Source organism: Hyla sarda, chromosome 7 (genome assembly GCF_029499605.1).
Source record: "Hyla sarda isolate aHylSar1 chromosome 7, aHylSar1.hap1, whole genome shotgun sequence".
Taxonomy (NCBI): domain Eukaryota; kingdom Metazoa; phylum Chordata; class Amphibia; order Anura; family Hylidae; genus Hyla; species Hyla sarda.
Window position 1 is genome coordinate 24,195,618 of NC_079195.1, and position 15,326 is coordinate 24,210,943.

Below are 15,326 nucleotides of genomic sequence, written 5' to 3' on the forward strand. Positions count from 1 at the left end.
TTGCCTCTTCGCCTGCCCTTGGATATAGTGTTGGACTGTCTCTTTTTTCCCCCCTTGTCCATTATGTAGAGTGCAAACATCTGTCTCCCCATCTGTATGCAGGGCGGTCTCTTTTAATGGTATGCTTCTCTAATGCACAGTATGCAGGTCTCTTTTAGGCTTATCATAGTACAGGCAAAGTGTCTCTTTAACACAGTGCTTTCCAAACAATACGCCTCCAGCTGTTGCAAAACTGCAACTCCCAGCAACTGGGAGTTGTAGTTTTGCAACAGCTGGAGACGCATTGTTTGGGAAATCACTGCTGTAACTGGCTGTATTTGGGGCTGTCTCTTTTTTTTACCCCCTGCTCAGCAGTATAATGTTAGTTAATGACTCCCAGCTGGGGAAGGGGGGTACAAGGGGGCAGCTCCTCCCCCCTCCTTGCAATCCTAAGACATTGCTCACTCACCTCTCATCCTTCCATATCCTGAGAGGACAAGGCCTCCCCCACAGTTACCTCATTCCTGCCCTGCAGACATCAGCTCTGCTGGTTACCTCATTCTTGACCTAAGGGCCACAAACTTTGTAACCTCTGTATCCCAGCTGCCTGTGCCCTGCTCCAGCATTCATTCCTGGGGACTAGTCAGAGAGATTCCTGCCCAACTTTATGGCCTGGTTCCTGTTGTAAAACATCAGCCCTGAGCTATTGTAATCGCTCCCAAATGTTTAGACACTTTCTGGGCCCCCTTTGTTCTACACTGACGCCTGCAGTTACCTATAACCGAATTAACATTCTACAGCCCCCCTCCTGCTTTTAGGGCTACCTCTTTATTGTCCAGCGCTGTGTTTCACAACCAATGGGCCTCCAGCTGTTGCAAAACTACAACTTCCAGCATTGGACTATATAGTAGTATATAGTATAGGTCATTGTTTCCCAACCAGGGGTGCCTCCAGCTGTTGCAAAGCTACAACTCCCAGCATGTTGGACTATATAGCAGTTTATAATATAGGTCAGTGTTTCCCAACCAGGGGTGCCTCCAGCTGTTGCAAAACAACTCCCAGCACGTTGGACTATATAGTAGTATGTAGTATAGGTCAGTGTTTCCCAACCAGAGCGCCTCCAGCTGTTGCAAAGCTACAACTCCCAGCATGTTGGACTATATAGAAGTATATGGTATAGGTCAGTGTTTCCCAACCAGGAGTGCCTCCAGCTGTTGCAAAACTACAACTCCCAGTATGTTGGACTATATAGTAGTATATACTATAGGTCAGTGTTTCGCAACCAGGGGGCCCCCCAGCTGTTGCAAAAACTACAACTCCCAGCATGTTGGACTATATAGGAGTATATAGTATAGGTCAGTGTTTCCCAACCAGGGGTGCCTCCAGCTGTTGCAAAACTACAACTCCCAGCATGTTGGACTATATAGTAGTTTATAATATAGATCAGTGTTTCCCAACCAAAGGTGCCTCCAGCTGTTGCAAAACTACAACTCCCAGCATGTTGTACTATATAGTAGTATATACTATAGGTCAGTGTTTCCCAACCAGGAGTGCCTCCAGCTGTTGAAAACTACAACTCCCAGTATGTTGGATTATATAGGAGTATATACTATAGGTCAGTGTTTCCCAACCAGGGGTGCCTCCAGCTGTTGCAAAACTACAACTCCCAGCATGTTGGATTATATAGTAGTATATAGTATAGGTCAGTGTTTCCCAACCAGGAGTGCCTCCAGCTGTTGCAAAACTACAACTCCCAGTATGTTGGACTATATAGGAGTATATACTATAGGTCAGTGTTTCCCAACCAGGGGTGCCTCCAGCTGTTGCAAAACAACTCCCAGCATGTTGGACTATATAGTAGTATGCAGTATATTTCAGTGTTTCACAACCAGAGCGCCTCCAGCTGTTGCAAAAACCACAACTCCCAGCATGTTGGACTATATAGTAGTATATACTATAGGTCAGTGTTTTCCAACCAGGATTGCCTCCAGCTGTTGCAAAACTACAACTCCCAGCATGTTGGACTATATGGTAGTATATACTATAGGTCAGTGTTTCTCAACCAGGGTGCCTCCAGCTGTTTCAAAACAACAACTCCCAGCATGTTGGACTATATAGAAGTATTTAGTATAGGTCAGTGCTTCCCAACCATATGTGCCTCCAGCTGTTGCCAAACTACAACTCCCAGCATGCCTGGACAGCCGTTGGCTGTCCGGGCATGCTGGGAGTTGTAGCTTTGTGACAGCTGGAGGCACCCTGGTTGGGAAACACTGGCCCAGCACCTCTAGCACCCCATAGTCATGGTTGTGGCTTCTGTATCCATTTGTCATTTCACCCCTAATCCCCAGTATCAGTCCCCTAATTTTTTCCCCCCATTTTCTCCTTTTCGCAGAATAGAATGAACATGTTCAATCCAAAGGCAGAAATTCCTAAGTGTGAACAGGGCAGCAAAAAGTCCATCAAAGTCAATAGAACTTTTATTTAAAGGGGTACTCCACTGTAAAAAAAATAATAATAATAATAATAATCAACTGGTGCCAGAAAGTTAAACTAATTTGTAAATGACTTCGATTAAAAAATCTTAATCCTTCCAGCACCTATCAGCTGCTGAATGTTCAACAGGAAGTTCTTTTCTTTTGGAATTTCTTTTGTCTGCTCTCTGCTGACACCTCTGTCCATTTTAGGAACTGTCCAGAGTAGAAGCAAATCCCCATAGAAAACCTATCCTGCTCCGGACAGTTCCTAAAATGGACAGAGGTGTCAGCAGAGAGCACTGTGGTCAGACAGAAAAGAAATTCCAAAAGAAAAGAACTTCCTGTGGATCATACAGAAGCTGATAAGTACTGGGAGGATTACGATTTTTTAATAGAAGTAATTTACAAATCAAATCTGTTTAACTTTCTGGCACCAGTTGATTTAAAAAAATAAAAATAAAAAATGTTTATCAGGGGAGTACCCCTTTAAGGATAAATTGCAGCAGAATTACTTGAGCAAATTCCTCTCCATTACCCATAGTCACCATTTTCAATGATGTTATGGTCACGTCTGCGGCAATTATTGGCAAAAGGATCCTGGATTTTCTTTGCAGTCAGACACCCGGTTTCCAATGTCCTAGAAGAAGAACAGAAGCATCTTGGGAAAACTAGTGCAGGGGAAAAGTTGACCAGTTGCCCATAGCAACCAATCAGATCGCTTATTTTATTTGAGTCAAAAATGAAAGAAGCGATCTGATTGGTTGCTATGGGCAACTGGTCAACTTTTCCTGTGCACAGGTTTTGATAAATCTCTTCCCCGCCCACATTATCTGTGTATGAACTTGCACCCCCTTGAGTAGCACTATTTGTAAATACATTTGCTGCACCATCATCCCCTAGTGCAGTGGTCTCAAACTGTGGCCCTTCAGATGTTGCAAAACTTCAACTCCCAGCATGCCCGGACAGCCAACGGCTGTCCGGGCATGCTGGGAGTTGAAGTTTTGCAACATCTGGAGGGCCACAGTTTGAGACCACTGCCCTAGTGCCTTCTGCACCTCTACTGCAGACTGAGGTCACTGAGACTGGTTACTTCAAGTCTGAAATCTCTTAGTCAGTGCACCTACATATTATCCTGTTCTAATAGTCAGTGCACTCACATATTATCCTGTTCTAATAGTCAGTGCACTCACATATTATCCTGTTCTAATAGTCAGTGCACTCACATATTATCCTGTTCTAATAGTCAGTGCACCTACATATTATCCTGTTCTAATAGTCAGTGCACTCACATATTATCCTGTTCTAATAGTCAGTGCACTCACATATTATCCTGTTCTAATAGTCAGTGCACTCACATATTATCCTGTTCTAATAGTCAGTGCACTCACATATTATCCTGTTCTAATAGTCAGTGCACCTACATATTATCCTGTTCTAATAGTCAGTGCACCTACATATTATCCCTGTTCTAATAGTCAGTGCACCTACATATTATCCCTGTTCTAATAGTCAGTGCACCTACATATTATCCTGTTCTAATAGTCAGTGCACTCACATATTATCCTGTTCTAATAGTCAGTGCACCTACATATTATCCTGTTCTAATAGTCAGTGCACTCACATATTATCCTGTTCTAATAGTCAGTGCACTCACATATTATCCTGTTCTAATAGTCAGTGCACTCACATATTATCCTGTTCTAATAGTCAGTGCACTCACATATTATCCTGTTCTAATAGTCAGTGCACTCACATATTATCCTGTTCTAATAGTCAGTGCACTCACATATTATCCTGTTCTAATAGTCAGTGCACTCACATATTATCCTGTTCTAATAGTCAGTGCACTCACATATTATCCTGTTCTAATAGTCAGTGCACTCACATATTATCCTGTTCTAATAGTCAGTGCACTCGCATATTATCCTGTTCTAATAGTCAGTGCACTCACATATTATCCTGTTCTAATCGTCAGTGCACTCACATATTATCCTGTTCTAATAGTCAGTGCACTCACACATTATCCTGTTCTAATAGTCAGTGCACCTACATATTATCCTGTTCTAATAGTCAGTGCACCTACATATTATCCTGTTCTAATAGTCAGTGCACCTACATATTATCCCTGTTCTAATAGTCAGTGCACCTACATATTATCCCTGTTCTAATAGTCAGTGCACCTACATATTATCCCTGTTCTAATAGTCAGTGCACCTACATATCATCCTGTTCTAATAGTCAGTGCACTCACATATTATCATGTTCTAATAGTCAGTGCACCTACATATTATCCTGTTCTAATAGTCAGTGCACCTACATATTATCCTGTTCTAATAGTCAGTGCACCTACATATTATCCTGTTCTAATAGTCAGTGCACCTACATATTATCCCTGTTCTAATAGTCAGTGCACCTACATATTATCCCTGTTCTAATAGTCAGTGCACCTACATATTATCCCTGTTCTAATAGTCAGTGCACCTACATATCATCCTGTTCTAATAGTCAGTGCACTCACATATTATCATGTTCTAATAGTCAGTGCACCTACATATTATCCTGTTCTAATAGTCAGTGCACCTACATATTATCCTGTTCTAATAGTCAGTGCACTCACATATTATCCTGTTCTAATAGTCAGTGCACTCACATATTATCCTGTTCTAATAGTCAGTGCACTCACATATTATCCCTGTTCTAATAGTCAGTGCACCTACATATCATCCTGTTCTAATAGTCAGTGCACCTACATATTATCCTGTTCTAATAGTCAGTGCACTCACATATTATCCTGTTCTAATAGTCAGTGCACTCACATATTATTCTGTTCTAATAGTCAGTGCACTCACATATTATCCTGTTCTAATAGTCAGTGCACCCACATATTATCCTGTTCTAATAGTCAGTGCACCTACATATTATCCTGTTCTAATAGTCAGTGCACTCACATATTATCCTGTTCTAATAGTCAGTGCACCTACATATTATCCTGTTCTAATAGTCAGTGCACCTACATATTATCCTGTTCTAATAGTCAGTGCACTCACATATTATCCTGTTCTAATAGTCAGTGCACTCGCATATTATCCTGTTCTAATAGTCAGTGCACTCGCATATTATCCTGTTCTAATAGTCAGTGCACTCGCATATTATCCTGTTCTAATAGTCAGTGCACTCGCATATTATCCTGTTCTAATCGTCAGTGCACTCACACATTATCCTGTTCTAATAGTCAGTGCACCTACATATTATCCTGTTCTAATAGTCAGTGCACCTACATATTATCCTGTTCTAATAGTCAGTGCACCTACATATTATCCCTGTTCTAATAGTCAGTGCACCTACATATTATCCCTGTTCTAATAGTCAGTGCACCTACATATTATCCCTGTTCTAATAGTCAGTGCACCTACATATCATCCTGTTCTAATAGTCAGTGCACCTACATATTATCCTGTTCTAATAGTCAGTGCACTCACATATTATCCTGTTCTAATAGTCAGTGCACCTACATATTATCCTGTTCTAATAGTCAGTGCACCTACATATTATCCTGTTCTAATAGTCAGTGCACTCACATATTATCCTGTTCTAATAGTCAGTGCACTCACATATTATCCTGTTCTAATAGTCAGTGCACCTACATATTATCCTGTTCTAATAGTCAGTGCACTCACATATTATCCTGTTCTAATAGTCAGTGCACCTACATATTATCCTGTTCTAATAGTCAGTGCACCTACATATTATCCTGTTCTAATAGTCAGTGCACTCACATATTATCCTGTTCTAATAGTCAGTGCACCTACATATTATCCCTGTTCTAATAGTCAGTGCACTCACATATTATCCCTGTTCTAATAGTCAGTGCACCTACATATCATCCTGTTCTAATAGTCAGTGCACTCACATATTATCATGTTCTAATAGTCAGTGCACCTACATATTATCCTGTTCTAATAGTCAGTGCACCTACATATTATCCTGTTCTAATAGTCAGTGCACTCACATATTATCCTGTTCTAATAGTCAGTGCACTCACATATTATCCTGTTCTAATAGTCAGTGCACTCACATATTATCCCTGTTCTAATAGTCAGTGCACCTACATATCATCCTGTTCTAATAGTCAGTGCACCTACATATTATCCTGTTCTAATAGTCAGTGCACTCACATATTATCCTGTTCTAATAGTCAGTGCACTCACATATTATTCTGTTCTAATAGTCAGTGCACTCACATATTATCCTGTTCTAATAGTCAGTGCACCCACATATTATCCTGTTCTAATAGTCAGTGCACCTACATATTATCCTGTTCTAATAGTCAGTGCACTCACATATTATCCTGTTCTAATAGTCAGTGCACCTACATATTATCCTGTTCTAATAGTCAGTGCACTCACATATTATCCTGTTCTAATAGTCAGTGCACCTACATATTATCCTGTTCTAATAGTCAGTGCACCTACATATTATCCTGTTCTAATAGTCAGTGCACTCACATATTATCCTGTTCTAATAGTCAGTGCACCTACATATTATCCTGTTCTAATAGTCAGTGCATTTACATATTATCCTGTTCTAATAGTCAGTGCACTCACATATTATCCTGTTCTAATAGTCAGTGCACCTACATATTATCCTGTTCTAATAGTCAGTGCACCTACATATTATCCTGTTCTAATAGTCAGTGCACTCACATATTATCCTGTTCTAATAGTCAGTGCACCTACATATTATCCTGTTCTAATAGTCAGTGCATTTACATATTATCCTGTTCTAATAGTCAGTGCACTCACATATTATCCTGTTCTAATAGTCAGTGCACCTACATATTATCCTGTTCTAATAGTCAGTGCACTCACATATTATCCCTATTCTAATAGTCAGTGCACTCACATATTATCCTGTTCTAATAGTCAGTGCACCTACATATTATCCCTGTTCTAATAGTCAGTGCACTCACATATTATCCTGTTCTAATAGTCAGTGCACCTACATATTATCCCTGTTCTAATAGTCAGTGCACCTACATATTATCCCTGTTCTAATAGTCAGTGCACCTACATATTATCCCTGTTCTAATAGTCAGTGCACCTACATATCATCCTGTTCTAATAGTCAGTGCACTCACATATTATCATGTTCTAATAGTCAGTGCACCTACATATTATCCTGTTCTAATAGTCAGTGCACCTACATATTATCCTGTTCTAATAGTCAGTGCACTCACATATTATCCTGTTCTAATAGTCAGTGCACTCACATATTATCCTGTTCTAATAGTCAGTGCACTCACATATTATCCTGTTCTAATAGTCAGTGCACTCACATATTATCCTGTTCTAATAGTCAGTGCACTCACATATTATCCTGTTCTAATAGTCAGTGCACTCACATATTATCCTGTTCTAATAGTCAGTGCACTCACATATTATCCTGTTCTAATAGTCAGTGCACTCACATATTATCCTGTTCTAATAGTCAGTGCACTCACATATTATCCTGTTCTAATAGTCAGTGGACCTACATATTATCCTGTTCTAATAGTCAGTGGACCTACATATTATCCTGTTCTAATAGTCAGTGCACTCACATATTATCCTGTTCTAATAGTCGGTGCACTCACATCTCACCCTCTACTAATAGTCAGTGCACTCACCCCCTACTAATAGTCAGTGCACTCACATCTCACCCCCTACTAATAGTAAGTGCGCTCACATCTCACCCCCTACTAATAGTCAGTGCACTCACATCTCACCCCCTACTAATAGTCAGTGCACTCACATCTCACCCCCTACTAATAGTCAGTGCACTCACATCTCACCCCCTACTAATAGTCAGTGCACTCACATCTCACCCCCTACTAATAGTCAGTGCACTCACATCTCACCCCCTAATAGTCAGTGCACTCACATCTCACCCCCTACTAATAGTCAGTGCACTCACATCTTAGGCTAGGCCCACTCTGCGTTCCTGCCCCCGTTAACCGTATACTTTGTCATCCTGCTGAAATCGCGATGCCGACATATACTGTTAACGGGTGCAGTGGACCTCATTCACTTCAGTGGCCGAATGGAGTCGCTAGGTGTTTTTTTTTCAATACCCCTTTAACATTAGCTCTGTATTACGGACTGCAAATAATACACATAATATGGGTCAAAATAGGCTTCTGTAAAAGAGGTCTTAGTGCTCTCCTATCTTACCTTTGTTAATAGTCACTCACATCCTTTACTAATTGGGGGAGATTGATTAAACCTTTTCGAGTGACCTATAGCAACCAATCAGATCACTTCTTTCAATTTTGAAAAGGCCTCTGAAAAAGGCATCTTCCTCTTCTCCCCTAGTCAGGTTGCCCCCATCTTGCTTACAAGTAGGGTCGCCACCTTTCTTGCAAATAAATACCGGCCAGGCTAATTTGCATAATTAATTATATATACGTGACATCACAGGATACACATATGCGGGGGAAATTGTGTCCTATTCTGACCCCTATAACTTTGTTATTTCTCCTTATATGGCCTGTATGAGGATCATTTTTTGCGCCCCAATCTGTAGTTTTTAGCAGTATAATTTTTGTTTTGATGTGACTTCTTTTTTTAATTAAATTTGTGAGTTGTAGTTAATTACTAACTACAACTCCCAGCATGCCCTGATACAGCCTGTGGCTCAGCAGCTGCTCTAAATGAAAACTACAACTCCCAGCATGTTGCACTATATAGTAGTATATAGTATAGGTCAGTGTTTCCCAACCAGGGGTGCCTCCAGCTGTTGCAAAACTACAACTCCCAGCATGTTGCACTATATAGTAGTATATAGTATAGGTCAATGTTTCCCAACCAGGAGTGCCTCCAGCTGTTGCAAAACTACAACTCCCAGCATGTTGTAGTATATAGTATAGGTCAGTGTTTCCCAACCAGGGGTGCCTCCAGCTGTTGCAAAACTACAACTCCCAGCATGTTGCACTATATAGTAGTATATAGTATAGGTCAGTGTTTCCCAACCAGGGGTGCCTCCAGCTGTTGCAAAACTACAACTCCCAGCATTTTGCACTATATAGTAGTATATAGTATAGGTCAGTGTTTCCCAACCAGGGGTGCCTCCAGCTGTTGCAAAACTACAACTCCCAGCATGTTGCACTATATAGTAGTATATAGTATAGGTCAGTGTTTCCCAACCAGGGGTGCCTCCAGCTGTTGTAAAACTACAACTCCCAGCATGTTGCACTATATAGTAGTATATAGTATAGGTCAGTGTTTTCCAACCAGGGGTGCCTCCAGCTGTTGCAAAACTACAACTCCCAGCATGCTGGGAGTTGTAGTTTTGCAACAGCTGGAGGCACTCTGGTTGAGAAACACTGGTGTAACATGGTTGGATAAATACCGTCAGGGTCAACAAAATACTGGCTGTAGGGGCAAAATACCGGCCAGGTGACAAGTAACAGTAAGGATGGGTTCACACTGCAGAATTTCTGCCGGACATCGATCCGGCGGCGCTAGGCCTGAGCAGACTGCATTGCTGCCCCCATAGACTGCAATTAATTTCTGGCTGGATCTTTTGGGAGATCTGCTCAGAAGTGCATTGCCATCTACGGGAACAGCAATGCAGTCCACGAGGTCCTAGTGCCGTCGGCTCAATCTCTAGCAGTAATTCTGCCCCGGGATTCCGCAGTGTGAACCTAACCTAAGTCCACCCCTATCTTATCATTTACTCAGTGAATTCACCTGCATTTACCTTTCACCCATAGTCAGCGCGCCCCTTCCCCCTTATTCTACATGACTATGTCCCACCCTCAGTGCTAAGGCTGTGTTCACACCACGTTTTCTTAAATACGGTTCCCGTATACGGTTTGGAGAAGGGGGGCGGGGCTTAATCGCGGCGCCCGCACTCAGCCGTATAGGGGAACCGTATTTAATGCAAGTCTATGAGCCGACCGGAGGCTGCGGTTTCGGCCGTATGCGGTTTCCCGACCGCAGGCAAAAACGTGGTCGACCACGTCAGTGCAGGCCCATCTGAGGCTGGGTTCGCAACACATTTTTCAACTACGGTTCCCGCATACGTTTTCTATCAAAAACCGTATGGGAAAAAAACTGATGGAACAGTATGGGAAAAAATCCGTATGCGGTTTTTAAACAGTATACTGTTTTTAAAAGTGCATACAGTTCCGTCAGTTTTTATAGAAAAAAAAACCATACGCTTTTGAAAATGTTGTCCATTTTTAATGGGAGGGGTCTTGGGTGGGGACTTTAGGATTCAAATGCGCATGTGCAAAGTGAAAACATATACGTTTTTCCCGTATGGAACCGTATACATGTGCGTTTCCCATTGACGTCCATGTTAAAAAAAAAAAAAAAACGTATGCGGTTGCAGTACGGTTTTCAAACCGGAGTCAAAACCGTGGTTGACCACGATTTTGTCTCCGGTTTAAAAACCGTACTGCAACCGCATACGTTTTTTTTTTTAACATGGACGTCAATAGGAAACGTATACGTTTTTACTTTGCACATGCGCATTTGAATCCTAAAGTCCCCACCCAAGACCCCTCCCATTAAAAATGGACAACATTTTCAAAAACTTATGGGTTTTTTTTTCTAGAAAAACGGATGGAACTGTATGCACTTTTAAAAACAGTATACTGTATACAGTATATGGTTTACTTTTTTCCCCATACTGTTCCATCCGTTTTTTTTCCCCAAACGGTTTTTGATAGAAAACGTATGCGGGAACCGTAGTTGAAAAACGTAGTGTGAACCCAGCTTCAGTGTTTCCCAACCAGTGAGCCTCCAGCTGTTGCAAAACTACAACTCCCAGCAGGCCCGGACTGCCTTCGGCAGTCCGGGCCTGCTGGGAGTTGTAGTTTTGCAACAGCTGGAGGCACACCGGTTGAGAAACACTGCTATAGACTGATCCTTCACCTGACTCGACCTCTTCTCAGTGAACATTCATTCTGCAGCGTGCCAGTCAGTCCACATGATGCCAGTTAGTCAGTGCCCCCTCATCTCACCCTCCGGTTCCCATTGCCAAGCCCCTCCACCCTCTTCTTCCTTAACGTCATACTAAGGCAAGTGCAGCCTCATTGTGCGTCACTATGCAGGCAGTGTACCCCAATCCCTCCCAGCCGCCATTGCCCCCTCATCCTACGCCACCCCACATTCGTTGACCCTATATTGGTTGAAATGACGCACTTCTAGCGCCCAGCACTATAGCGCTAGGCCACAGGGACATGGACAGGTTGACTAGAAAGGGGGCTTGAGCCCCTTGCCATTTTAGAGGGTTACTCCTAAAAGTGCCCTGAGCAGTCTGGCATCATTATGGGGGCACTTATAAATAATTATGGGAAATGCCCTATTTCTTCAGTTCAGCCCCTGCGCCCCCCCCAAAATGTCTCATAGGCCATGTCTGTACCAGGCCTGGATCTTTGTTTCCTCTCTCCAGCCCCATGTAGCCCCTCCATGATCGGAGCCATGCTTTATATGCTGAGCTGTGCAGGAACCCCCGGGAGTATTTCCATGGAAACAAAGAGAGACAGACGCAGCAGAGAGAGAGACAGAGAGAGACAGAGAGACAGGCAGAGAAGGCGTTCAACCTTGAGCTGGCAGGGATCTGTTCTGCAGGATTTGATCATAGTGAGAGTTGGATTACACTTAACTGCTGTTTCTTTTAACCTTTGCTTCGCTTTATGTGCGAGCAGCGGCGGCCATATTGTTTTTTTTTTTTTTTGTGTGGGTGATGTGTGAAGGGCAGAGTCCCTTTATGTGTTGTTCTCTCTGGCGGCGAAAGGGTTACTAGAAGTGAAGCGTGAGCTGCGGATGATGAATGTCTATGGGGACCAGGATGGCTGCTTGTTGTGTAAAAAAAAAAAAAAATAAATAAATACTTATTTTGTTATTTTATGAAAAAAAAATCTCATACAGATGCTGCAGAGATGAGTTTATTTTGTCTTTTCGGCAGCCTACGATATCTGTAATGTTACGTAGACCTGCGAACGAGCTTACGGCGTTATCTTAAATGAGTTAATTTTAGGATTAGAGAAACATTGCTGCTTTTGTTTTTTTTCTTTTTTTGTTTGTTTGTTTGTTTTTCTAATAAAAACAGCGCCACCTCGGAGTTTTCAGGTTGTGTGTGGTATTACAGCTCAGCTCCATTCACTTCAATGACACAAAACTGGGGACAAGAGTGACGCTGTTTCTGTAAAATCCCTGTGGGATAATGCAGTGAGCCTGTTTGCAGTCCTACGTAAGGGTAGGTTCACATGTGGTGTCCCGGTACCGTACCTTGTATGGTGGTCTCCATAGTCAGAGTAACTACGTTCAGGTAGGGTCCCCCAGGTGGGACAGCCCCTAGTCGCCTCTTCGCTAATTCTATAATGTTGATATATGTATATATTTTATAATAACGTATATTTAATATAATGTATAGTACTTACCTTGTTTAGCGTCGCAGGACCTTCGGTCATGTGACCATGTTAATATCCTCTATGGTATGTTGGAGGACCTTTGGAGGTCCTTGGGTCACCTTTTACCCATAACCCTTTGTAATGGTGATTGACACAAGTATTGGACCAATTAGCACTAGTCCAGCCCCTGCCCATATAAGGGAGCTGTAGCCAATTATCGCTCTCTTGGGTTGCTGCTCTTGTGAATGCAGGACTAGCAGGATGGATCTGCGCAACTTGCAAAGACACGCTAGGCCTGAAAACCTAGCGGCCTCAGCGGAACTTAAACCGTGAGTTCTAAACTAATCCCCGCTAAAGCTAGTGTGACTACTGGACCGTAACCAAATTCCCTAAATCCAGTGGAACAGCGCATATTAACCTAAAGACTCTAAATTGCTAAAGTCCCAACCTTTGTCAATCTCCAAAGAAAGCTTGCATGTATAGCAACTGTTCCGGTTATGAAGCTTGCATAAAATCTTCAGTAAAAGTTACAACTGTTTCAGAAAATCCTCCGGTTGTGGACATTCCCTTATTATCTACCTCCCTATCGCTCTTGGGAAGGGCGGCGGTAGGACAAGCATTACTGAGGAGCCCTCACCCTGGCGTCACGAATAGCAAGGGTTAACAAGCACTCCTTAGTCACCGCACAGCTACACTCCCCATACCCTATGCAGAACTGCACCGTCACCATTGATGACAATGCAGTACACTTATAATTCCTAGGGCAGTGGTTGCCTCCTGTGGTTGCAAAACTACAACTCCCAGCATGCCCGGACAGCCAACGGCTGTCCGGGCATGCTGGGAGTTGTAGTTTTGCTCCAGCTAAAGACACACTGGTTTGGAAACACTATCCTAGGGGGCCACATGACCACTTATCTCTGCAGCATCTGTATACCTGAGGAATGACATAGAGACCGACTCAGCACTGCTACATCTGTACCTGTGTGTTTATCTATAGTTGTACCATTAAATATATATATATATATATATATATATATATATCTTTGTTTAACCTTGCTGCCCCCTTTTTTTGGGGGGGTTCTCTTTCTCATCACAGACGTCAAGATGGACCCCGCTGCTCCCGCCACCCGGATGACCTCGTCATTCACCATCAACATTTCTACCCCGTCTTTTTACAACCAGCCCAAAAAGTTTGCCCCGGTGGTGCCCCCCAAACCTAAGGTCAACCCTTTTAAAGCAGCCGAAGAAGGAGATCCCAAGAATAATTCGGTCGGCTCCCAGGATAATGCCAGCGCCCCGGGCGTACGTGCCTTTTTGGGGAAAGTTGGAGAGTTCCCGTCCTTAACGCCCCCTGGTGGTGAGCAAGAGGGTAAATAGAGCATTTTGTAATTTTTATTTATTTATTTAATTTATTTATTTGTTTTAATATATATATATATATATATATATATATATATATATATATATTTTTTTTTTTTATTATACTGTTGAATCTTTAATGCTTTGTATTAAAGAAGTCTCCCCACAGGACAACCTTCTGTTAGGGGCAAATAAGCATAACAGGGACTGGTCTCTGATTCCATATGTTATTGCCATACATTTGCCCTGAAAAAATTCTGCTCGGATATTCCGTTGCAGCAGAGTCTCCTATTGTTTCCGATGGGATTCTGCTGCACCAAACATGCGGGAATTTCGGCCGCGGAAACTTCTGCCGTGAAATTTTCTATTCCGGCCTCCGCAGAAAGACTTGTTGTGTCGATTCTTTCTGCGGAATCTGTTTGGTAAGGCATTGCCGTCTATGGAGGCATATTTCCGAGCGGTCCTAGTGCCGACATGTTTTGCTGGCCCCACACTATCTGCAGGATGTCTGCAAGAAATTTTCTGATGATAGCCGTAGACTTCTCCGGTTATGTGTAGTTGCAAAAAAACAAACACATTATTAACATTTCAGTCCCTCATTGCTAAATTTTAAGCCTCACCCCTGCTTTGCACAGTAACGCCCCAAATGGTGCAGTCACTGATATATATATAGTTACATAGTTAGTACGGTCGAAAAAAGACATATGTCCATCAAGTTCAACCAGGGAATTAAGGGGTAGGGGGTAGGGGGTATATATATATATATATATATATATATATATATATATATATATACAGTGATCCCTCAACTTACAATGGCCTCAACATACAATAGTTATAACATACAATGGTCTTTTCTGGACCATTGTAACTTGAAACCAGACTCAACATACAATGTACAGACAGTCCAGATCAGTGAGACATTTCACAACTGGAGGAACTGACCAATCAGAATGGGTATTTTACTTGTAAATCACCTCTATTACTGAAGTGTATGCACTGACTGGATGTCTGGTAGCGCCCCCTACAGTACAGGGAGGAACTACAAGTTCTGTACTACTCCTTACCTGTACCAGGGTTAGCTGCTCCTTTGGACACCAAGTAAGGGCGGCTCC

The 15,326-nt window shown here is 42.4% G+C and overlaps 1 protein-coding gene across 7 annotated transcripts in view; it reads left to right on the forward strand.

The window, feature by feature from the left end:
• Positions 1-15,326, forward strand: part of ZYX (zyxin) — a 270,649-nt gene that overhangs the window by 223,434 nt on the left and 31,889 nt on the right. For 5 of the 7 annotated variants that reach the window (XM_056529087.1, XM_056529085.1, XM_056529090.1 and 2 more), the window contains exon 2: positions 13,949-14,221. In XM_056529087.1, the coding sequence (XP_056385062.1) occupies positions 13,949-14,221 (273 nt within the window). Of the gene's footprint in view, positions 1-12,002; positions 12,083-12,250; positions 12,306-13,948; positions 14,222-15,326 lie in introns of those variants that run through there. The other 2 variants (XM_056529091.1, XM_056529086.1) reach the window with 2 other exon arrangements.